The 27318-nt window shown below is 36.7% G+C and overlaps 2 protein-coding genes across 7 annotated transcripts in view; one reads left to right on the forward strand and one right to left on the reverse strand.

The window, feature by feature from the left end:
- The window catches only part of Ipk1 (Inositol phosphate kinase 1), a 794094-nt gene that overhangs the window by 315280 nt on the left and 451496 nt on the right, over nucleotides 1-27318 (reverse strand). Inside the window, exon 1 of one of the 6 annotated variants that reach the window (XM_081761272.1) lies at nucleotides 8893-8970. The exons of the other annotated variants lie outside the window; for them this stretch is intronic. The gene's annotated coding sequence lies outside the window, so the exon portion shown is untranslated. Of the gene's footprint in view, nucleotides 1-8892; nucleotides 8971-27318 lie in introns of those variants that run through there. 6 annotated transcript variants of the gene reach the window in all.
- Nucleotides 12430-12903, forward strand: LOC145687104 (CGG triplet repeat-binding protein 1-like). Its single transcript, XM_081760563.1, has one exon. The coding sequence runs from the start codon at nucleotides 12430-12432 to the stop codon at nucleotides 12901-12903; it is 474 nt and encodes a 157-aa protein (XP_081616689.1).

Raw genomic sequence — 27318 nt, forward strand, 5'->3', positions numbered from 1 at the left:
GAGTTACAGTTTGAGTTTGGCTACACTACATGTATTTCTCTAGATATAAGGCCTACAAGAAAATTTTTGATTGAAAATATATTGTATTTTTGACCCAATAAAATAAAAAATAAAATACAGCCATATATTTATGGAAACATATAAATACATTAATTCTTACTCTCAAGTCTGTATGTGTTAAATGGTGTGCTTAATTGTATATTTTGTCTATTCTAAACTGTCAGAATGTACTATTGTTTATTTAACTAATGCTTATAAGCTATGAAATTTTGATTATTTTCATTAAGTTACTACAATAAAATTACAGTAATCGACCGCTTTCAGCTTAATACATACTCGAAAGCGATTCAGCTAGGTGTTCAAGCTCTAAATAAGACTGATAAAATAGGAAGACTAAAAATTTATTTCGAAAGAGAAAAATTGTTTTTAAAGATTTTCATGATATATATTTGAGAGTAAGAATTAATGTATTTATATGTTTTCATAAATATATGGCTATTTGTTTTACTTTTTTATTTTATTGGGTCAAAAATACAATATATTTTCAATCAAAAATTTTCTTGTAGGCCTTATATCTAGAGAAATACAGTGAGACCTCTGAATAACGGACACAAATGGGACGGGAATTTTTGTCCGTTACTGAGAGGTGTCCGTTACAGAGAGGTTACAAAAATTTAATTTCTCTCAACGGTAATTGTATGCAGTAATATACAGTAAATACATTATGTATGAGCGTAAATACGTAAAATTCAATATGAAAATACTCTATTTAGTACGTATTTGAATTACTGGGACGGATGAAGGAGAAATTCATTTCTGTTAAATAATATTATTGTTGGGGAATGTGTTAATATGTTCGTATACTGCAAATGATAATGCGTGTATGGTAATTTTCTTAAGGACATGTTATCACCCTGTAAAAGATCCATTAATTCACATACCGCCTATACTAAAAGTAAAAAATAGCTTTAAAAGTATGCAATATTATTATTAAATACTGAAAATGTGGAGAAGAAAATAACCAAATTTCTTGGGAAAAAGTCTGCAGTAGTTGTCTGCCGTGTACATCCTACGGACACTAGTTTCTGTTCGAAATTTGCTTGCAACTGTTGGATCAATTGGAGAACTTCTGTTTCACAGCGATTAATGGCAAATTTCTTTAATTGTTCAACTGTTTGACACATCAATTTGTACAACAGAAAAATTTTGCTTTTCCAAAAAAGTAAGAGAGAAAACATTGCTCGTTGAAAAATGTTATTGCAAAATAAACAATGTTTCTTTTGTTATCTATGAAATTGTCGGGAAAGAAAGGCCCAGAGGAAAAAGCACTAAATTTGTTAGGGAAGGGAAGATCCGCATAGAATTCTTGACCATACGACTAACCCTGCATGAATGTTAGTGCTTATTGAAGATTTTCTAGGATTTCCACCAGAAAGCAGTTTATTGATCTACTGTCATATATCGCAGAACCGAGAATAATTCCTGTCCGTTATGAAGAGGTTATTGAAACGTTTGGGGGTAAAAAAGACTGTCCGCGTCCGTATCTGAGAGTGTCCGTAAAAGGGAGGGTTTTGTTCCGTAAGAGAACATATATTTTTGCCGAGACAAAAAAAATCTGTCCGTATTATAGAGGTGTCTGTTAAGGGAGGTTTCACTGTACATGTAGTGTAGCCAAACCTAAATTGTAACTCAGTATGATGTGCTTATTCCGTAGAAAATACGAAAACTCGATTTACGGGCCGTTCAAATATTTTGTGGCCCCTAACCCAAAAACTAATTATTTGTCAATATCGCAATCTTAGGATGCATTATTTTTTTTTTGGATCATTCCTAAAATTGTTGTCCGTATAACTTTCAATGGAACGAAACCACATGTTTAATCTTAATTGAGAAATTTCTAGCTGGCATGTAATACTGTTTGCTAATGTGAGGTATAGTACTTATGATTTCAGAAGTTGATTCAGTGAAAAATGCAAAATGGCTGGTGTATACACCGTAGAAGACAGCTAAGATTGGCACCAGCTATGAAGCTTGGAGGTCGGTTGTGCAAGTGCAGAGATGGTGAGGCAAGAACGAGATAGGAACGCAACGCTTAACCCTAAGATCCGGGGACTGACAGAATGGCCTGTACACATCCCCGATCAACCCCGATGCGACTTTTTCGTTTGGGGTTGGGCTAACGAACAAGAGTACAAGTTAAAACGAAGAGATATTAACAGCCTTGAACAAAAAATATCTGTGAAGTGTTTGCAAATGAGATGCTAAGAAGGGCCGTGGATTCTGCTCCTGAAAGATTCCGGAAGTGTGTGGAAAATGCGGGTGCATACGTTGAAATGTAACTTAATGACCAAATGATACATTCTAATAATGTATTCAATTGAAATAAAACTGTGGTAAGTTGTTTACTTTTTGAACTATTCATTATTACAAATAGGTATTGACTTTACAACCACCTGCAGATATTGATATAGATATATAAACCTAGGGCTGTACTTGAAGATATATTCATTACGGGGCCACTGGATTGACATTCCGTTCGGCTTCTAGCTAGAAATATGTTTGACCATTACCCTAGTCACAAAATAACGTTGTTTTATTAATAAATGTAAAACTAAGATGTTACTCAACAAATTTACATAAAGAGTTTAGTTCGACGTGACTATTCTTTCAGTCTTTTCAGTAGACATTGGGGATGGCCACAAAGTTTCGGTTCGAGGGGAACCGGTTCTTGGAGATCCGGTTTTCAGAACCGGTTCCGGAACAGAATCTTCTAGAACCGGATCCGTTCAGAGCCGAAAACCGGTTCCACCAGGAACCGGTTCTGGCTATTCCTGGTAGACACTTCTCTGTGCGGGGAATCTATTGCTGAATGGTGTCCACTTCGTAACCACTCTGCTACTAAACGTTCGGCAGCAGTTTTCTAAGCATGGCTCAAACATCACCGACTCTAGTAGCCACTACTTTTGTTAGCATTCGATTTCGAAGATTAGTAAAAGTGTAAGTCATTACACTAAATCCTCTTTCACACTATGAGGAAGACACTGGTATTGTTTATACGTATTTTAACAAGCACTGTATCTGCGTTTGTGCAATCAAGCAACAAATCGTGTTATTGTGTTTCTAGCACTTGTTACGAAATGTTTAAGTATTTCACACACAATGATGAAATTGAGATAAACATTTCCCTGGTAAGGGAACAATTCTAGTTTGACAAACTGAGGAAATTACTTGACGAGAGGGGAAAACCTAATCTCCAGTTAATTCGAACCCTGATATCCAGCGTTTCAAAATAATAAGGTCAAAATAATGGAAATCAAACTTCGTCAAAGATTAATTTCTCAAAAGTCCGGCCCACCTAAACGATATAAAGACAACGTTTTGTGCAGTAACTCAATTTCAGCTTCCTAGGCTGAAGAGTTTTGGTTTTCTCATAAGAGTAACCTCTTTGCACTTTATAAGTGATAAATTTAACAAAATCTTCATTGTATTAAGAAAAATATTATCCACAGTGGTTATAGCAAACATTTATATGACCCTTCAAGTTCCTACGCTCAGCAGTTTTGAAAATCTGGGGAACGATGAAAAATGTTCAAGCCTTTTCATTTCCTCTTAAAGGCGGAAATCTGAATTCTTTGAGTTTTACGTCCCACGATTATGCCGGCTAAGCTAAAGGAGACGGTGATGATGAGAAATGAAGGAAATGGAGGAATGAAGAAAGGGAGAGGAAACGGGAGAACCCCGGGGAAACCCACGTACACAGTGTTTATCCACCACAAAGTTCACTTGGCGCGAGCTGAGATCTAACCAGGGACTCCAAGCACCAGAGGTGAACGCTATACCACTGAGCCACCGTCCTTTTAAAGGCAGAGAAAACATTCTCAAAACTTGGAGTTCGTACGCAAGTACTTACGAATGAATCTATGAGCTTACCCCTAGAGACACGCTTGAGAAGGAAAGGAAAGGAAAAATTCTCGGCGCATTCTCGAGAGCCAAATAAGGTTTATCTGATGTAGGGCTGCCAACTCTGGAAAATAATTTTTAAAAAAAAAAACACACCTCCTCAAAATCCCCTATGATATAGATCTAAGTGTTAAGTTTCTCTGTTCGGACCCATCCATGGGAAGGAAATGTACTATCGTGAACGGAAGTGCATTAGCACCTGTATTCTATATATCCTTAGTACATTCACTAATGAGCTTAATAGATACATTGTGTTGTAAATGAGAAACGGAAATCGGCATTGATCATTTTATTGTATATACCAGTAACTGCCACTTCTTTGAAATTATCGAAACAGATGAACTTTGATTTGGAAAATGAAATGTATTATTTAAACTTATACTTCAACTACAGGAAATTGCTGTAAGAAGTCCTTTTTCACTCTCAATAAATGTGTAAAATTCCTTACAAGTAAATTTTAAATTTCCCCTGATACAGTCACTGTCATCTCTTTAAAATTATCTAAAAATGAACAAAATATATTAATCGTTGATAGATGGTGAAAGGTGACAGTTTTGGATTTACAGAATGAAAGTTACTTTTTAAATCTATACTTAAAACTAGATGAAACTGCATCGAACTAGATACAAATTTTCTATTTGAAAAAAAAAAAAACGATCATAAAGGGGCTAATAAGAAGTTCGTACCGGTCACCAGATTTAATCAAAACAATAGCAATATTTCCGGCCAGGCCGGTGAAAAACAGGCCGATTGACAACCCTATCTGATCTTGCGGGAAGTATAGAAGTTTGCTAGTAACCTCCAAGTCTAGTTCAACATACAAGTCTAGAAAAACAAAGGCAAATTTAAGTAACAGAATGAAGGGCTGAACACTGCTAAAAACATACGAATGTGCTTCGCGAAGGTTCTGTGCGATGTCCTCACTTTACAAGAAATCCTATTTTAAACCGCTTATCTCACTGACGTCTATGATGTAAGGTCAGAGCTTATCAACGTCAGTTTCCTTTCCTAACGAAACACACCACGATTATGTTTTAACGACCTTTCTGACAATCAAAGCCGGCGGATATTCAAATCATCCTCGTATTGTCTGTGTTGTGTTACGCATAATTATCTGAATATCTATGTACACACATGACAACAAGATATCCCTGTATTCGCTATTTTAATTCCAGTGTTACCCACATCGTTCAAAGTTAATCAAAATCACTTCAGCATATGTCTATGCTAATACAAACGAGAATAGCAGTGGCGTATATTGGTCTGATAGCTTGGGCTACCACTAACCTTTATAACAACTGTACAATAATAATAATAATAATAATAATAATAATAATAATAATAATAATAATAATAATAATAATAATAATAATAATAGTAGTAGTAGTAGTAGTTGTTGTTGTTGTTGTAGTTCTTGTTTAGTTTACACATTATTATACAGTCTTCAAAATAAGAGAAAACCTTACAACATACTTTTATCAAGTAGATAAATGATTTGCTCTTCACTAGAAAGAGTTAATTATCTTATTAGTTATTATGGAAAAACGTTTGTACCTTCATGTGTTGCGTGAAGACCTACGTTTTCCTTAGGATATGTGGTAACTCTACTCACCAGAGTAAATAGAAGCTGTGCGAGTACTAAAGAACGCTGAAATAGGCGATTAGCCAACGAAGGAGCCTCAGTGTGTAAGAGCCTTGGCAACGTAACGCAAATAATACAACAAATAATTATAACAGCTACGCCGACTATCGCAAAATACTGTAAAACAAAATTTACTTAGCGTTGACGCAAACCGCTACGGAACGAGACTGAAGATGATCGAGACAATTCTCAGACACACCCAAAATGTGCTGTCATTACTCGTATAATTTCCCTCTATCCTTCGCGCATGCCCAAGAAACCAATTACTCAATAGTCCAGTAGTTCTCATGCGATATATCGCGACATACTGGTGTGTCACGCAGTCCCCTAAGGTGTGTCGCAAAATTTTAGAATTTAAAAACCATGAAGAATTTAATAATAATTAGTTAAAATCGAGACAGACTGTACCAGTCAACACCTCCAGTGGTAGGAATAATGTTCAGTGCTACATACAGACATTATACAAACTAACTGCTTTCACTATTATAATAGATATTATTATTATTATTATTATTATTATTATTATTATTATTATTATTAATCATAATAAAAATAAACAAGTCTGTCGCGATGTGATGGACGTCCAGTAAAGTGTCTCGCCAGTCAAAATAGGTTGAGAACCACTGCTATAGGTACCTGGTGCTACGTGGTAGCCCGTTCGTACGCTGTAATTGGAGGTGGAGCAAAGGAAAATGTGCTGATTACACGATTCTTGCTGCAGTAAGTAACCAAAGAAGTGGTTTCTGCTACGCTGCCAAATCGAAAATATCTTAAGGAAGCGAGACAAACTGTGTGCTAAGAAGTTAGTGGATGTCTCTAAACTCATAAAGTTCTCAGAAACTTGTATCACTGAAAGAAGATACTAAAGTAAAATTATCAATATAAACTAGTTTTTATTTTAACTTTATTTTGTAATATTCTAGGGCCACCGCCAGTAGACCCGGCAGCTCACAAAATACGCCACTGGAGGATAGTAGCGGAAACACAATAAGAATGGATTATATGGAGTTTTGTTTCTTCACATGTTGTGGCGCTAATCACGGTAGTAAAACTTCAAATTGTATTTCTCAGCGAAAATATTGCAAATTTATACTCTGCAACGTTGTAAACAGAATTAAAAGACCGATGATTCAATTCGCTGGTGAAGCAAACATCATCTATCCACTCATGAATTCTTGACTATTCGTACACTGCTTCCTCTATATTCATGTCCCCTTCCCTCTTCGGCTGTTTCTCACTGTCACTGCTTTAAGCAGAAAGACATTCACTGACGCAAATGATTGCTCTATAATTCTAAAGAAAATACAACAAACACAATTCAACGCATGTAAATCATTCAGCACATTGAATACAACTGTACTTAAGTAGATATAGGCGTGATATTAGTTTTTCTTTATATCATAGCTGAAATGCCCATTCTTCGTACGGGGAGAATACTTTTATGGGAAATATTTGAATCATCTTCCCCTTAGAACATTTATTTCAATCAAACCGTAATGATAAAAATACACATGATACTCAACTTTTATCATTAATATTAACACACCTACCCCATAGAATGCAACTTTAGTCAAATTGATATGATAAGATTTAAAAGCCCAGCTTGTAATGGGTACTACCTTCAAAACTTCATTTAAAATGGGTCAAACGTTTTCACGACCCTGGAAAACCACGAATTCAATACAAATCTCAGACATTTTTGACATTTTATTTTTCCCCTTCCCACCCCACTCTCTGCAAATAGGGACAAACTTGGACTTAAAACGGCATTGGAAGCGTCAGTATTAATTTCAGCGACTCCGAAAACTTTGGTTTTGACACTGATATCGGTCGTTTCTTATCATTTTTATGTCTGCACCTTCCTCTCCCGCCTAGCAGTGCTCAGAGGGTCTGGCCACCACTAGGGTGGAACTTGAACTTAAACGGTATCAGGGCTGCCACCAATTAACTTAGCGACGCTGAAAATTAATGATTCAACACTAATATCAGTCCGAAATTTTTAAAAGGAACCATTTCAACCCGGGCGGTAATGAGGGCTTAAATCGGACTTAAACGACATCGGTAGTCAATATTTATTTAAGCGACCCCGAAAACTGGGTTCGACACCAATATTGGTCGTTTCTTATTTTATGACTCACCTGCCCTCCCCTAGCAGTGCTAGGGGGTCTTACTCACTCTGGGAGCTGGCATTGGACTTCAAGGGCATCGAAACTGTTACCAATCAGCTCATGGACCACGAAAACTATGGATTTGATACTAATATGGGTCATTTTAGATCATTTCCATGAATCCCCTTTCCCCTCGCCCCTGTGTGTTCTGGGGGGGGGGCTGCACCAACAGTACTACTTTCCAGACTACAAGTATCATGTGTACCAAATTTGGTTGAAACTACTCGAGAGCTATGGTGGAACATAAAGATACACATACATTCACATCATATATGATTGCATTATTTTCTGGGGGTAATAAAGACTGAAATAACTGGTGCGTGGAGTCCACTGGTCTCCCGTTTTTTTCGCCCCCTTACTTTGGCGCCCGGGGCCCTGTCTATGATAGAATGTAGATTCGCATGAAAATTATTACTGCTGTTATTACTTTATGAGCTCAGGTTGTGTAATTATTGGATAAGGTGAATTTAACTTGAGATACCGCCCAGAAGTCTGATAGGTATGATTAATGATTGGCATCAAAATATCAAAGATATAACGTGATCATAGTAAGAAAGCGATATGCAATCAACCTGTATAGTCAGCGTTCATAATAAAAGAGCACCAAAATAAAAATGTAGAAGTAAAAAAAAAAAAAAAAAAAAAGAAGAAGAAGAAGAAGAAAAATGAACGTATTGCACAACTTGTAATTAAATTAACTACATAAAATCAAGTGGAATGGAGTCTCGCAATGCTTGCTTACTACAGAGTTTACTGAAAACATTAAAATACCAACAATATGTGTTCTGTGTGTTGTGTTATCATCTTGTGAACCGTTTTCTCAATGTTTAGATTTCAACAAGAATATATGCGATCTCTATGTGACAAGTACGTGTCTTGTGTCACCCACAGCCTACATATTGTCTTTTAGATATGACTATAAACCTTTCGAGATGACAATAAAGCAATACCAACAAATTACTTCAAATGTAAACAGTCTTGCATTTCTTCTTTATCTTCACGAATAGAAAAGTCATATCTCCAGTCTTATTCTTAACAACTACAAACAGATACACAAAATGAATTTGAAAGACATTGAATTGAAGAGAAAAATAAGTAAAAATGGATTCCAAAGACACTTACATGTTGGGTACAAGGGAGCACTCTACCTCGCAACGAGTTTTCAGAGTTGAATGGTAGATAACTGTAGACATTCCGTCTTTCGCTGCAATGAATCACGGCATTTCTTATCTGAGTCTCTGAGGGAAATCAGAAAATTTGGTGGTGTTTACTTAATATATCACGTAAAGAAAATCCTGATAACGCAAATGGAAATCAACAACTGCATCGCCACCAGAGAGAGATAAAGTGTCTGAAGGGGATTCTTCCTCAGTTCAAGTGAAATTTCTCATGAAGCAATATGAACGGAAGTAAATAAACCAAATAAATAGATCGAGCTATGTGACGTTGCAGTGTTACCAAATTAACTGACTTGTGAGATGTTTACTCGTCCTACATAATATCACGCAAGATCTTGTTTCGGACCTGGTTGAAACTAGTCGTCCATAGAAATCCGGAGGGAAGTGGTGACAGGGGATGATTATGTTTGCTTCCCCTTACACAAAATTACTTGATCTCTTTACAGTTAAAGGGGCACGCTGGCTCAGTGGTAAAACGCTTATTTCTGCTGTGTGGGGTCCCTGATTTGATCCACAGCCAAGTAAGTTTGTAGCGGGCAAAGATGCGCCCCTGGATTTTCTCAAGGTATTCTCGTCAGCTCCCACATTATAATTTTACCGATTCGACCATTATCATTCACTTGCCTCAATGATCAGTACCTGTTAAACTAAAGGGTATAATCGTGATAGACACGGAAAGAAAAACTGCAATTGAAAACTCTAATACAAGGTTAAGTCATAAGTTTTCCAATATTCTGGTACAAACATATTGTCATTTATTGCAGTAGAATCAAAGTAGGTTTACATTAAAAGTATAGATCCTCATGCTGGAGTGTTTGCAGTCACCTTCCTGCCAGTTCCTCGATAGCCGCCTCTTGTCCTAAGACGCGAAAATGACAGTCACTGCTGTTTCCGATTCCTGATGGTTGGTTAGAGAAGCATCGTGATTTCAGGAAGTGTACCATGGATCAAAACAGGTAGCAATCCGAAGGGGCGAAGCCATACCGGATGAGGTACCAGTTCTGTGAATTCAGTTCTTGAATTTTTTGTTGTATTTTTCGAGCCGAGTATGATTTTGTCCTGTTATTCGGTTTCGTGATTTTTCGGTTCACGAAGCCATAGTGTGGCAGCGTAGTACAATACACATCTGCTTGAACTGTTAGGAATAAGGATCAGGATTGAGGTTGCGAGCATTACGAACGAACTAAAAATGAAGTGATTACCCCGTCATAGTTCCATCACACATATAGCATAACTTCATGGTCGGAAGACCATGTTTGGCGACCAGTTCTGAAAGTTGGTCCTTGCTCAACCACTGGTTTTGCGCATTCGGATTTGAAAAGAAAAAAAAATATTTTCCGTCGCATGTGACAACTCATTTCCGGAAACACACATCAGGCTGATTTTACAGCAGTTGTCGACATTTAGTCTCCTCTGGGTCTGAGCAGGGTCAACTCACGTAGGGTAATACGGCAACTCCTTATGGTTTTCGTGAGTTCGCGAATGTGACACATTATAGTGGACTGGGATATGAAAAGTTGGATTGACAATCTTTGTGTGCTGCTGAATAGATTTTCCTCATACGACCTCAGATTCTGTTACCTAGTGGCTAACCTTCAACATTTTTACAACCTGCACGAAATTTCTGGAAGCAACAAGCTGCCTTACTGTTTCGCATAACAAATGTTCCAGGTTGCTCTGAAGCGTTATGCCTGATTTCGAACTCACAATAACAGTTCATGTATCAGACATTGTTGATGATATCGTGACTGAAGATGCTGACAGAGTGGTGTCCTCCGTGTTAAATAGTCCGCTTGCGACACTACCTTTTGAAGTAGCTTGGCCTTGTAGTAACGCTCGATCACGGCGTATACATGAGCCTGCTGTTTGGGTTGTAGAGATACGGCAAGACTTATAACTTATCCTTGTATTACAAAAAAAAAAAAAAAAAAAAAAAAATGTAAAAGACTTCATTGTGTATGTAAAGCCAATATATTGCATACAATGAGAATTACCAATGTACATACTTCCTAGTTTATCTTTTGTTTTAAACAATCAGCACTATACAGTTTATGCTTGCTTTTGATATATTCTATGAATCTGGCACAAGATATTGCATGGTTCACCTTTAGACAGAGTTTAGCTCTAACTAGTAAGTAAATTTGCGCCCAGACGACTCTTAACTTTCGTCTACGAAGCATTCATCAAACTGAAAAAATCCGAGCTTAAACTGGGACTGATAACACAGTTTGAACAAGTTTTAGCATGTTTGGAGCACTAGCACAAAGAGAGAAAAAATAAAACATTCGTTTTCTCTACTGATAATGAAGGCTCAACACGTGATGCACTATGTTTGGAGTATATGTTTGAAACACCATACTCTTCATATATGCCTGGTCAACCATCAAACTCAATGTTTGTCAACACTTTCCAGCTACTAACAGATTATTAAATCCATATTTTCTTCCACAAAAACTTGTCTTAAAGAATATGGGGGCATTTTCCATGGAAGAACATGGGGAAAAAATTGATATTAAACGTCAGATTATAACACGTAAATCGACACGGGACAATTTCATGTCCGCTTCAAAACCGGACAGATGCCAACCCTACGGATGATCTTGCAATGAAGTTGATTCTTCCAGCAATTATTAATTTAAAATTGTCAATAAACAAACAACAAGATCACAACGACAGGTACAAAATAAGCAACTACCTGGGATCAATGAACACTTCACATTCATTTAGAGAAGCACACCAAAAGCGCTGTTCTACGTACGACGTGTGGATTGATCCTACAACTAAACAAACTATACTGAATAATTTACTTTAAAAATATTCATTCTGTAAAATAAACGTTGCTGCATTGAAGAATTCCTCTTGACAATCTACTAGAAAGCCCCGAATCGATTACTAGAGCCCGGAACTTTGGAAAATGCCTTTCTTTTAAAGATGCCTGTATCTGTATTTTTTAAAAGGAAAAATTCATTTTGTGTTCTTGTGAACCTGTAATGAAGTTTTTTTTTTATTTTTGCCTATTTTGCCTTTTAATAGCTTCAACAACTTTTGAATGTGCAAATGCTTTTTTTTTTTTTTCAATTTTAGATACAAAACTTTCAAATTATAAATGCTCATTCTCGATTAGGAGTGTATTTTTTTCATTGAAATGTCTGCGTAGCGTGATATCATATTCAACAATAACATTGACTTCAGGTTCAGGTTGATTTAAAAACGCTAGCTTAGACGAAAGTCGGCGAACTTTGGGATTGTAACAATTAATGCGAACAAAGGCGGTAGCGTGCTATCAGAAATAATATCTACGCTTGCAACAAAGAGAGGTGGTTTCTTTCAACTTGTTGTTCGCGAGGTCATTGTTTCCCCAGTCGGTAACAAAAGGAACTGGATCTTCTGAAAAAAAAATAAAGAAAGAACTAAGTTCAATCAACGAAGCATTCGAAACAATATTCTTTATTCCAGATTCGAACACACAAAAGGCCGCATTATGCCAAAATTTAGCATACTGTTGAGCAGTAAGTTACAAGGATACGTCCGTGAGTTTGGTGCAGATACGTTTACTACCGATGGCGCAGTTTTGTTGTGCAAAGTATGTGGCAAAGCAATTAATCACGACAAGAAATACTTTGTATCTCAACATCTGAATACTGCTAAACATAAAGATGTTGCTTTGAAAATGACGGGACAGAAGAAATTGTCCTTGATTTCAACAGCTGTTTGTTCATCCAATAGACAATCACAATTTTCTCTTGACCTATGCAAGGCTTTCATGGCAGCGGGAATACCTTTCTGGAAGCTGGAAAACAAGACACTAAAGAATTTCCTGGAAAAATACACGAAGGAAGTTTTACCGTCAGAATCTACTCTAAGGAAAACATATTTAAATGTTTGCTATGAACAGACTCTGCAAAAGATTCGTGATGAAGTTTGTGGGAAAAAAGATTTGGATTTCGATAGATGAGACTACAGATGCTACAGGATGATAAGTAGCAAAAGTCATCATTGGACCCATGGAAACATCCTCATCGTTGTCATTTCTTCTGACTGTAGAAGAGCTCGAAAAGGCTAATGGCTCATCAGTAGCTCAGTTATTCACAAATTCGCTTGTTCTGATATGGCCAGAAGGAACACAACACAATGATATCCTCCTTTTCATTACAGATGCTGCTCCGTACATGAAGAAAGCTGCGCGGGAATTGAAAGTGCTGTTCCCCAACATGATTCATATCACATGTTTAGTTCACGGCATACATAGAATTGCTGAAGAGATAAGAATGTTGTATCCTAAAGTAGACAAGCTAATTTCAAACACCAAAAATATATTTCTGAAATCTCCTTCTCGATGTCGGATTTTTAAGGAAGTAGCGCCCGAGCTTCCTCTTCCTCCACAACCGATTATCACGAGGTGGAGGACCTGGATTTCAACTGCAGTGTACTATGCAAACAACCTGGAAACGATCCACGCTGTGATGGAACAATTATCAGAAGAGGATGCTGCTTCAATTTCCGAGGTGAAAAAACTTTTGTGCTGTTCAGATCTCAGCAGTGATCTTGCATTCATTTCAGTGCATTATGGTAAGTTGCCAGAGACTATTACGAAACTAGAGAAAAGAGGTGAAACCCTTCCAACATCCTTACAGATCTTTCAGGAAACAGTTGACCAGCTAGGAAAAGTGCCGGGGGAAAAGGGACTGGCTGTTTATGAAAAGTGCAAATGTGTTGTGGCAGCTAACGAGGACTTTCAAAAAAATGTTAAAAATTTGTGATATTCTTAACGGTGAAATGTGTATTGATCTTGAACTGAGTACATGTACAATAGCTTCATTTATGTACGACCGAGTTACTTCAGTTGAAGTGGAAAGATCATTTTCTATTGTAAAAACCGTTCTTTCTGACAGGCGATTAAGTATGACTGTTGATAACTTAAAGAAGCATCTTGTAGTCATGTGCAATCAGCATACACTGTAACTAACATTTTGTACACATATTCATATAACAAGAAAAATATCATGTAATGTTTGAGTATTAGAAAGTAACAACTTTTGTTTTTGCCTTTTATTGCCTATTTGTCAAATTTTAAATGCCATTCGCCTGCCTGTTTTACAAAAAATAAATGCCTAAACAAGAAAAATATGTAATGTTTGAGTATTATAAAAAATAACAACTTTTGTTTTTGCCTTTTAGTGCCTATTTGTCAAATTTTAAATGCCATTTTGCCTGCCTATTTTACACAAAATAAATGCCTAAATTTTCGGGCTCTAAAGATGACTATTCCTGCCCCTACTCCACTATCAGAATATTGTCTTAGTGGTTTGATTTGATTTTGAGTTTAGCGTTCCTCTCAGCAGCGAGGCTATATAAGACGTAGGCCTACAGATTAATGTGGGATCCGAACCACATGAGCTCCCGCCAGGAACCAAATCCGGTCTCCCACGCCAACCACTTCACCACAAGGAGTTCGCCTATCTTCCTGGTAAAGGCATGAATGAACGGTGTTCTCAAGGAAGTTGGAAGAACATTTCCAGGAGACAGGTTACACGTCTATGCACATTGACTATAAACAGCTATAGTAACTATTATTACAGGGGAACCTACTTCAAATTCTAAATTCTTGGGTAAAGTAAGCTGATTGTAAACGACAGAATTCTGCTAGAATATAACAAATCTCTGTTGTGTACTAACATGTCGAACACGAAATACATTATATATATTAAGAGGTAAATATACGGTATATGGCATTTAATTAAGAAAAATCATCATATGATACTTACAAACTAATGTAATATTGAATCCGGAACCCGAAGGCCTTTCACAAACACGGGAAGTGTGGATATCAATAAGAACCAACAATCAAAGCAACGAAGGTAAAGAAAATTTCGCAAACACACTTGAGAGCGCAGCAACAACATCGTAGGATAATCCATCATAAATTTTGTATCCGGTTCGATGTGTAGGCCATGAGAGCTACTAATATTGAAGTGCAGAACTTCTTATCTGTTGTTTTCCTTCGTAATTCTACCTTTCTTCTCACTTTCTCATTGGACTATATTTCATGATTTACTTCATTATATTTTGCTTTAACAGAACATACCTGTACCATGATATGCTTCCGCTAATTAATATGTTCATATCTACTTCTGTTTCAATTCTTGTCTATAAAGATAAATACATACTACGTTCTACGGCTAGCATTCGCATTTATATCGTGAAATTCATAACGTATAGTCCCGAAGCTCACTATACTGATCTCTTTTTAATATCTAGAAACACTATTCCACCAGCGTTAGAGAACACCTCGGGTGTCAGGAGTTCTTCGTTCAATTGCACGCCATGAGAGCTTGTGCTGGGCAATATCTTCCACTATCTTCATTCCAATTATTTTATAAACATTCAGTTCCATATATCCGAGTCTGAATAAGCATCCAGAGTATAGCGATGAGACATTAATCTTAACATTACATTTTCCCACTTGTGAATTTGGTATAAACAACTGTGGAATCAGTGGTGATTTCAGAAGATTCAGTGCAGGAGCAGGGCTGTAGTCGAGGATACACGGCGGTACACGCCGTATACCCTCTGCTTAATCTTAAGTCATTAGAGTGTGCCTTTTGCTTCAAGGCGTTGGGCCATAACTCCTATGATAACCTGGCGTCGGGAAGTGGCATCTCATTGCTTAGTTCTTTGGAACTGCAGCCAGCCACTGGTCTTCCAAGTTTGGGGTTGTGCCGGTACGATCACCCGGCATTTAAAACCTACGATAGAGCACACTAGAAAGATAATCCTCGGATGTGGACTGCTTTTTTTTTTTTTTTTTTTTTTTTTTTTTTTTTTTTTTAATGCCAACATTGCTATGGCCTGTTTATGATAAATGGGTTTGTGGTTTTAAAACGCACGGACTCGGAACCATGGGACGGAGGAGTCAAGCGCACGCTCATTCAGCAGGAATGGATGGACTGGTGTCGTGAATGGTTGGTGGGAGTCTTGGAAAGTGGTGATTTAAGTAAGAAGTGTCATCAAGAGAATAGCATGAAATGCTTTTAGACTATACAACAGTAATATGTATTTTATATTTTAATTGAATTAATACATGCATTTTACATTGTTCATTAAAAAATGTCTTCTGTGTCTTTTGTTACAATCATATGATCATAAAACAGCGTATACCCCCTGAAAATTTTAGGACTGCAGCACTATGCAGAAGGGATGAAAAGTCGAAAATGCTGATAACTTACATTAAGCATTAACGAAGGTATAGCGCTAGAAGGAAATTCCCGCGGAATAGTACTACTAAAGCATTCAACATGCGGAATAGTAGTGACGATATATGGGATGACTCACAATGTTACTGTGAGAAGTATTTAGAGGCAGACGTCAAAACTTTTGTTCCTGAAAGTACCCAACTAGAAACACGATTAATCAAAACCGGCTACATCTCTGTTATATGTTTCTTCTATATATCACAGGTAGCCTTCGGCTAGCTAGGGACTTTGCCCCCGGACACCCGGTTTGCTCGGCCTACGGATTGCATCTCATATTTCAGTCTCAAAGTGAAATGATAGGATAACCAAGTTGGAACAAGTCCTAACAGTGTTCAAAAATTCATTTCAAATCATTCAGTCGTTTTTCCGTAATGATGCGACCGACAACCTCAAAGGCCATTCATATGGCCATCTTACTTTAATACTTGGAACCTCGAGCCTTTTTCCAACTTGTTCTTTCCTTGCAGAGAACACACACACACACATATAAATACACTTTTCATCTAAAATAGATGTGTGTTCAGCATGTATATATATATATATATATATATATATATCCAATGTATCTCTCTGTGTCCAAGTGCCTAAAACGCACGGACCTGGGTTCGAATAGTAGTGGGAACTAATGTATTTGGACTCAACATTAAGGTTTAGACATCACCTTGACGCTAAAAAGAAGAAGAAGTGTTAAGACAACCAAACAAAACTAGTCAAACAAACAAAACTAGTGTTATGAAAATAAATGATGAAAACAGTGTTAGTGCTACTGAAATATTCTCATTTTCAAAGGTGAACAAAAGAAATTGAAAACTACAATACCGCGCTACTCACAAGGAACGGACATGAACGTGTCATCTGGACATCTGAACAAAACCGAGTCCATTCGACAAACATGGCAAAGACATATTCATACACAAAAAATTAGGCGCCATGGACAACGGAGTAAGTCCTTGGGGCCCATTAATTATGTTAGTATAAAGAAAATCGTAGACTCGCAATGGAATAGCTATTGCATCAACACTGTTCATTGGAAAGTCATGGTTTATACTTCATTCTCTTCAGCATGAAACAAGCTTTCTAGAGGTGCTATGTATCCATAACGTACTTGAACAGGGAAAATTGGGAGAATTTGGGGGAAATTCCCTCCAGAAATCTCTCACATCAACTTTGGACCCCTCTGGAGTGGCCCCGGGCAAAAGCACACAATCCAAACGTACTTCTGCAAACTCTATAGGGGTTGGGAAATGAGTATACCAACTTTTGTATTGATAGACGGAATAGATATAAGGAAAAATGTGTATTGTTATACAAGATTTTCCCTCATATCTATTCTGTCTATCAATACAAAACTTGGTATACACATTTGTTATCACCTATAGCATTTCTAGAGATAAATTTGGATTGTGTGCTTTTACCCAGGACCACTCCAGAGTGGGTTCAAAGTTGATGGGAGGGATTTCTGGAGGGATTTTTTCAGACATTCTCCTATTTTCTCCGTTCAAGTACGTTATAGGCCCTAATATATAGCACCTCTGGAAAGCTTGTTTTATGCTGAAGAGAATGAACTATAAACCATGACTCTCCGATGAACGGTGTTGATGCAATAGCTATTTCAGTGCAAGTCTACGATTTTCTTTATACTAACAAGGTTAATAGGCCCCAGGGACTTACTCCGTTGTCCATGGAACCTAATTTTTGTGCATGAACATATCGTTGTAACGTTTATCGAATGGACTAGGTTTAATTCGGATTTCCGGATGACAGGTTTATGTCCTTTCCTTGTCAGCAGCATCAAGCTAAAGTCACACATTTTGTCATGTCAACAAACGATTGGATTCCATTACGAAAGAAATCTAGAATCTCCGTTGCGAAGAAGTAGTGAAGTGCGCGTTGCTCCGTCCGCTTATCACGGAGGTTCTTCCCTGACAAAAAATGAACGAAATACCGAAAGATGTAATCAGTGCGAGAGAAGTCAGGAGAAGATCATGGGTGAAGATCATGGACACACTGCCCCGTCCTTTGAGGGCGTGCTTCACATTCGCTGATAAGAACTTTGACACTACACTGAAACTAAGAACTCAAAAGAAATTCTCTTTTTGTGGAGGAATATTATAACAGCTGTTCAAACATTTCACAGTATTTGAGGATTTCTCTTCAATGGAAAACGAAAAGATGAAAAGGAACATTTTTCTTTCGCTGGGTAGTTTCAAAAACATGACACACCTGTTTTTCAAAAGGTCGTATTCTGGCAACAACATTTTGGCTTAAAGGAAGATATGAATTAGTCAAAGAAGATCCGCATTCGTTTCATTTCATTCTGCCTATGAATAACAGACAGGTAGATGGACTCACTTGTTTGAACAGGTCGATAGAATTGAAATTTTCGTTAACGAAAGTAAATAGTTAAAAATAGCAATGCTCTTGTCTGATTCTTTTCTCTTCTAACCTATTTGCCCAGAATTAATTTACAGAATCTTTTAATCATTTTATTGAAACGATTGGGCTAACAAGAATTCATGGCAATCAAACATCGTAAGTCCTAATGCAAATAAAAATCATTCCAACATATTCAAACTACAGTTCCTTTATAGTGTTTCAAATATGCATGCATAGTTGTTTTTTTCTTTTCTTTTCCATTCTTGTATAACTCCTCCTCCTCCTCCTCCTCCTCCTCCCCTGTCCAATATTCTCAGTGTCTACTTATTGTCAGGCAATTTTCTCCTCCAATAGAGCAAATCTCACACAGAATAAAATGACTATCAACTTCTAACTTCTGATCATAACAACACATAAAGGCAAGAAGTTATCAACTAGGTTCCATCTCTCTTCGTCAAATGAATGAACACTGGCATTGAAACAATAACACGTTTTGTATGGAATATCGATAAACAGTCCTTCATAAAAAAATAAATAAAAATAAAAAATCTTTAACGAATCATCAGATGCAACAAACTGATAGCTACAAAAAACAATAAATCGAAAACAGTTTTATGCCTTCAACTTGGAAAAGTCCTGAAAATCTGTTATCATTGGAAGGAGTGACGCTATACAAGTTGGAGAGAAGCAGAACAAACTATGAATGGAAATACAACAAAGTTGTTGCTGTTTGTTAATATTTAGAAGCTATACGCGGCATGTACCCACAGTAAAAGGAGCATACGAACTTCCATAAGCATTTAATGTTCTCCTACCAACAATCAAACGCGGTATCACATGTACCTAATGAGCACGCGCGATAGAATAACGGAAAATGTTAGATAAAAACATATATTGTGGATCGTCAAATACAGAGTTCGCAATAAATGCAGACACTACGAAAGAATGGAGGAAACCAGAGAATTTATAAATAGGGTTAACGAGAAAAATGGATATAATTAGTTGAACAGAACAGAAAAAAATACGCAAATATTAAGCATGCCAGACGAGGAAAGCAAGATATTGGATACATCAGGAAGATAATAAGATCCATATTAGAACACTGCTTCAGAACAAACTGTGTTTTGAGGGAGATCGAATGTATGGTGGGAGGAAGAAGACGGACAGAAAGAAAAGTACAGGAATTAGTCGTTTGTAGCACAAATGCTTTTAAATCTATGGCGTCATCTGCGATTAATGGCATAGTATTCAGGATGATGCTAGTGATACTGCACTAGAATAAAGAAAGGGCTACTCAGTTGCAGTGGCGGCTCGTGGTACTTATACTTAGGAGGGCTGCATAAAATAAAACACCTTATTTAGAAATTAACTCCATACGATGATCTATCCTTGTAGTAAACTTTTCGATAACTCTATCATTGAAGTTAGGGATTTTTTCAACCATTTCCATTTCTATTGATAACATGGCAAATACCATTAACCATTCTTCTCCCCTTGTATTTCTTAGAAAAGTTTTCACTCTTTTAAGCGTAGAATAGCATCATTCAGGTTCACTTGTAGTTAGGGGCAGTGTTATGAATATTTTCAAAAGTTTGAGTACTTCAGAAAAAGTGAAAGCAAGACTACTGTTTATAATATCCTGGAGGAAATTGACAGTACCACCAAGGTTTCTGATCTCTTGCATAAACTACACTAAGTTCAGTATGAAGTTCATCTTTATCAAAAACAGGAAAGAGCTCTGTACATTTATTGAAGATTTTTTCGGAAAAGGAAGCACTAAATTGATCAAAATTAGATTTCTGCATAAGTGGTCTGTAAAATGGAAGCGTAGGTTTACTTGCTTAAAAAAAAAAAAAAAAAAAAAAAAAAAAATCAGACTACTTTGCCTGCGTTTGCTCTTGACTGTGTATTTGAAACAATTCTCTTTTGGTTTTGATTTTACGTTTCCATATCAACTAGTCCTATTGATTCCCTGATTTTATTAATTTCAGTAGTGAAGACAGATAAATATGACTGAACTTTTTCTGCATCTATGATAACTATGTAGTTGGTTATGTAGAATATCTAGATGTTACGTAACTAAGTTAAAATATAGGCAGAAACAAAATTCTTCAATTCAGTACGCATTAGGGTATATCTCTCCCACTACAAGGCAGACGCTTCATTTATTGTTGTAGTGCTTAAGGTCTCGGATTGTGACAAAATTTGGAAGCATTCATTTAGTTCTTCCTGCTTTTCATGCACCACATTAACAGTCCTAGATTTAAAATTTCATCTTGTTGGTCCACCACTAGGTATCCGCTTTGCAAAACAAGAATCTAAAACTGCTGTTCTGTTATGAGAGCGAGAGAAAATCCGGGATAGCATAAAGATTAGAAAATAATATTCTGGCTTTAGTGTTTTGTCTGGTGGCTCTTTCCATTACAAAATATAATTTATGAGCAAAACAGTGCACAAAATAAGCATTAGGACACACCTCTCTCACTTGGCCTCAACTCCATTTATTGCCCCACTCACTACAGGTATGCCAATAAGAATTTCATTCTTAAGAACAAAACAGACCACTCTAATAGAACTGCCAAAAATCTAATTGTATAATTTGATATTTAATAATTTTTTTCGCTTGTCTTTTGGAAACACTGATACAGAAGATAAAAACCACAAGTAACACCACGCAAATATTGAAAGAATTAAATATAATCGCATTTTGAAAGAATTAAATATAATCGAATATTGCACAGAATAAATCAGTTGCCTACTAGAAACACCCCGGCAGCAAACAAACCAACCAACCCCAAACAACATAAGTATACTCAGCGTTGCTAATCAAAGAAAGGGGCATTATGCCACTCGAAGCTAAAATCAGAAACTAAATAGGATTGTCCAGGGGATATTTCCATGGAGTTGGCAAGCCTGAAGATACGTACTTATCGCTCATCAAAGCAGACGAACACAAAACGAATGCTTCCAAAACATGAAGCGCGCTTGCGCAAACTCTCAAGCATCCGAAAGGACTGCATGTATTGCAGTCCACACGTTACCAGTATAGACATGCTGAAAAGAGGAAGTATAATAGAATCACAGCATCGTAAGAAAGGCCAGGCGAGATTGTACTGACAGTCCCAGGGGGTGAAATGGAACAAGAAATTTGCTTCAAGGAGGTGAAAAATTGAACAACAAAACGCGCGTAAAAAGGGCATAAATACAAAGATTGATTATTAAGTCTCGAATCGGAAATATGGAATTACGTTGGGGGGGGGGCTGCAGTCCTGCAGCCTTCCCCCACGGGCCGCCGCTGTTCAGTTGTTAACAAATGTTTGTAGAAGAGAGTTGTCTTTGTCTGTAGAACAAGGAATATGGAAGATGGGGACCAAAGAAAACCGAAGATGGCCGACCTCCCCTTCAAGAGGACATCTATAAAAGAAGACTGCAATAGGACGGAGACATCAGTCTACAGCTGATCAATAACCTATCAACACCTTTCTCCTGGGGCCGCAATGGGCTGCGGAGAGTTCCTTTAAAAACCCATCTCTGAAGTCTGCAATGAGCAAAGGAGATATCCTCGAATCACCTTCCTTACGGGGCTGCAATGAGCTACGGAGAAATTATACAACTGTCTCCCGAGGCTGCAATGTGCGAAGGAGACTCTCTCTAATCACTTACTCCAGACGCTACAATGAGTAAAGGGGTTCCTATCATAACCTAAGACAAATTGAACCCTTATTCTAAAGCCACTACTGTGTGTACCGAGGACTCACTAAAAACTCTGAAAACATTTATGGAGGATTACAAAGAAACTTTATAAAACAGCCATTCCGTTCTTACGGACGGGACATTCTGGCCTATAATTCTGCGAGACATTTAATAAAAATTGTTGATAGTTGTTAAAATGTACAGTTACGATAACTCAGAGTAATCACCAAAGACATTTTGTAGCTACAACCATATTATTATTAATAACGAAAACATTTTATCATACATTTATAGAAATCAGTAATTAATCTTACGGACGGGACATTATGACATACGTTTCGTTATGCACTGATTTTAGCTTAATTTTCTGCGAGTTGTAAAATAGCAGTAGGCTAGTTTTTTTTTTTTTTTTGTTTTTTGTTTTTTCTTATAATTTGTCGAGCATGTTTTCCTATATATTGACCTACGTTTAACTGTAAAAAACTACTTTTACTTAATTGTAAAAAAAAGATAAAGTAATCTTGCGGACGGGACAAAAAATATCTTACGAAAGGGAGAAAAGAATTGAATGCATAAAGTCTCCTTTAACGTGCTCTTTATTGCATTTATCTTAACTGTTATCCTAAAAGTAAGTAAAACTACACTTAATACTTCCAAAATTAAATTACAGAATGATATTATACAGTCGAAACGTCTCACAAAAATTGTGCCACATCATTTACGTGTGACATTGCATTTGCAGTAACTCTGCAACTTCTAATGTCGCCCTGCTTAGCATGTACAATTTCACCTTCTTCAGAATCCGAATAAACATCACTGAGCCTCACCCGCTCTGTTTGAAGGTGATCGTCAATAGAGTCTGAATCTGATTATACTTCTTGCTGTGCTTCCACACGGTGCACTGATGTTTCTCAGAGTGAACAATTCTCCCGGTTCCAATGTAGCGTTCATCAACAGGGCGAAAGTAATGTCGAGACTGAACTTGCGGAATAGAATAAACATTAATCCACCTTTGTTCTAATATTTTCCGGTGTTCACCCAGTTTCGTCACCAACAAAGAAGAGTTGAATTCCTTGAGGTTTACAAAGTCCACTGCAACATTTGTAAAATCTCTTGCTGTGCAATTTGTCGGTCCTTACTACTTCCCCGAGGTCATTCTCCTCAATGTGACACCTATCCCATAACAGCTCTTTTCACATGTGAGGTTGCAAAAACTCCATTCACCAGTTACATGTTTTGACTTTGTACTTGTTTCACTGTTGAAATAGCTTACTTGTTTCACTGAACAAGTAAACCTTCAACAATGAGAAAATATAAAATCAACAAATCGGTACGATCGGCTTTGAAGGTTCTTCTGTGAAAGTTTGAACTCTCTTGGTCAAATTTTGTAAGGGCAATTTTGATCTTTCGTAGACACAAGAAAGTACCTGAGAAAGATAGAGAGATTCTTCTGCCATCTATTAGTAGAAGCAACTGGTTTCAAGTTATTGTATTACATTTGGTTTCTGAAGTTTCGAAGTGAAGGCACTAGAAGTAAAAGCCAAACCTCTTGCGGCAAATATAAATGCAATTAAACAACAATTCTATTAGTGCCGGGTAGTACTTAGGGAAGGAACACATCAAATCTTACGGACGGGATAGAATTTCAAAAGCATTTTATTTATTAAGTACGAACAACTGGTTGATTAAACTTCGAGTATAAATTGATATTAGGTTATTTGCTTTGATTACGTGTTTACATAATGATATTATTTTATAATATGTAAAATGAAGTTCCTTGCTTCTTTTCTTACGGACGGGACACCAAATGCAGAGACACGCTTGAGTTATTTCCAAGAGAGCTGCAAGCCTTTTTCTTGCAAAACAACAGTGTTTGGCAATAGAACACAGAACGACTGTTTCCCTCCAAAATTGGCCGTTTCAAGTTCAGACACATGACTGAATAACAGTGTTGCAAACTAACGTCCCTTACATGTCTCAGAAGAAGCTCGTCAGGCTCCATGTTAAGTTAGACGGTGTAACATTCAGAAAACAAATAAAATAAGCGGAGTTTTGTCCTATTTCAATAATCTATATATATAAAAGAGAACGCACAAAATCCTTTGTCCGCTCATCACGCTAATACGGCTGAACCGATTTCTTTCATTTTTGGGGGGTTGTTAGGATTTGGACCCTAGATGGTTTTTATCATATCACTTTAATTTTCAATTACCAGTGTCTTGAGATAATTGACCAATCAGGTGTCAATACGTAAAAAAAATCATTTGTCCGCTCATCACGCTAATACGGCTGAACCGATTTCTTTCATTTTTGGGGGGTTGTTAGGATGTGGACCCTAGATGGTTTTTATCATATCACTTTAATTTTCAATTACCAGTGTCTTGAGATAATTGACCATTCAGGTGTCCATACGTACAAATCCTTTGTTATTAGTTCATCATAGGTATAAAAATAAACGTATTTATATGCAACCCGCATGACCCTGTGACTCGGCGGGTTAACATAACTGACAGGCGCTATAAATCACTTGAAAGCGAAAAAGTAAAAATTATCTAAGTAACAAAGTTTATTGCGTTCCGGGATGACCGCAGCGAAGCGGGGCGGGTTAACATAAATGACAGGCGCTATAATGTTAACATTTACTGCAATCTACTATGGTTTTTATCATATCACTTGAAAGCGAAAAAGTAAAAATTATCTAATTAACAAGGTTTATTGCGTTCCGGGGTGACCCCAGCGAAGCGGGGTGAACGCTGCTAGTTAGAATATATATCGCTCTTATCAGGTACTTTTCAAATTAATATAAACAAAATTAAAATTTCACTCGAATGTTTAATTTGGTGCGGAATGGCTGAAAACCCTTATGGAGATTTATTTTGTATATAAAAAGGTGAAGGGCTTTATATCCTGGACTTTTATTAGACTCCACCAAACGAAATATTGCAATACTTTTGGAAACTAGAAATGAATTACCAATATTGCTACATCTATGTTGAAGTTATGCGTGAATATGCATACAATGAACTCACTTAATTACAATGTTAATAATGGCAGCCATTGAGGAGTTTCCTTGTCTAGCTCTGAAGGTCATCATCAGATCCTCGAAGTTATACGAAATTACCGCGAAAACACACTCTTTAAAACAAAAGGCAAATCAACAAAATTAGTGCACATATGTTAAAGTTATGCATGACGATACACACAATTATGGTATTGCCACACTGTCACTCGCTAAAGATTTTCATGCTCAAACTGCGAAGACTATCGTTATATCCTCACGAAATTTACATGAAATGATGAAACCACCAGAAAGTAGACTTACCCAAACTGAAAAGAATAATCAAAATCGATGTACACTCATGTCCAAAATTATTGTCGCATGCCTATAAATATGTTAATGTAGATATATAATTTGATAACGAATTCGTCCGGTATTTCTTATAATGTTAGTATGCATATAATCGGTAAACACATGTATGTGCCAAATTTCATGTCAAAAGAGCAGTAAATTAGAACAATAAAACGAAAATAAAACTTTCTTGCACATTTATAAACATTTTGTTTTACTCATTCTAATTTTCGTATTTATAATTATTTTCCTATGAAATTTACCACAAATATACATTTCCCGATTATACACATAGTATCAATATTGAAAGTATCCTGCAAAATCATTATCGAATTATATTCTTACAAGAAGACAGTTATAGATATGCGACAGTCACTTTGGACAAGAGTGTACCTGTGTCAAAGCTTTGAGTGAACATTCCCACAACAATATTGTATGCTAAGCTAGTGTATTGTATATGTGTATATGAATCTAATATATGCATGTATAAATGAAAGTCACTATTTGTGAGACTTCGTACTTCTTCAACCACTCGACCGATCTCGATCAAATTTGCCACATAGATGAGGTTTGGGCCTAGAATGGTTTTTATCGTTTCACTTTGACGATGAAGCTTCGGAAAGGGGAAGGAAGACAGATACAAAACTGATCAAGAATGGCCGATATTAGTGTTGAATTAATAGTTTCCGGTGTCGCTGAGATGGATAGTCACACTTCCGATGCCGTTGAAATCTAAATTCACCCCTTTATGTTCAAAATGAAACGTATTCGTCCCGTGCGAAGAATGGGTATTCTCCTAGTATTTTATATATGAAAGAAATTTTCTTGGGAATGCCTGATTCGATTAACGAAAACCGCATCGAAATATAACCAACAGTTTATTTGAACCGTGTAATGTTATTAGGTTGTTGATCGAGGAGAAGGTCCGTAGATATAAAGGTTAGCTGTAAACGTATTAAATAATCAGTCACGGACAGAAGACAAAGGGATGGTCTTCCAGCTCTGGGTCCATTTGAGGCTAACGACCTCGTCTTGTAAAACGAAAAAAAAATGTTCAGAAACATTCACAGAAGCCTTGGACGAGGACTGATAACCTGGCGCGAGTTTTGCAAACTAAAATGGATGTCGTGGAAGTATGAGTAGAAAGTAGAAACTTAAACCAACTGGCTAAGAATAAAATTCAATGGAAACTTTTTGTGAATTCGGCATTGAATCTTTGGGTTCCATAGACTTGGCAACCATAAACTGCTGTTAACCCCTTAGTTACACACAACCCAACTTACTTTGTTGATTAGTTGGTTGCCGAATATTTCAGGATATTTTCTTTCATCAGACGTTGCAGAAATGATTTGAATCTTTTAAATACTTATGCGTGTTAAATATAATTAATTACTCATTAAAAATATTTTATACGTAAAATCCTTCCTTGGGAATAAATGGTATTACTGAAGCCGCATCGAAATATGACCAACAGTTCTCGAGATAATTATAAACATCCTTACATACACGTCAAAGTGAGAACTTTTGTTAAGTCGGTTAAGAATGTATTTGACGAGCTGTTCTTTACAACAAAAAATATATTGTAAATACTAAACAATTTTCTGGACAATATGTTGCATTATGTTCTAAACTTTTTTTTTTCGAAAAGAAACATAATATTACTGTTACCACGAGAAATAACAGAAAATTTTACAAGCTA

The sequence above is a fragment of the Thermobia domestica genome, chromosome 6, assembly GCF_964235325.1.
Source record: "Thermobia domestica chromosome 6, izTheDome1.hap1.1, whole genome shotgun sequence".
In the NCBI taxonomy this organism is placed as follows: Eukaryota; Metazoa; Arthropoda; class Insecta; order Zygentoma; family Lepismatidae; genus Thermobia; species Thermobia domestica.

What these genes read in the sequence shown, in the direction of transcription:
- LOC145687104 (XM_081760563.1), top strand. Translation starts at nt 12,430, where the DNA reads ATGCCAAAATTTAGCATACTGTTGAGCAGTAAGTTACAAGGATACGTC.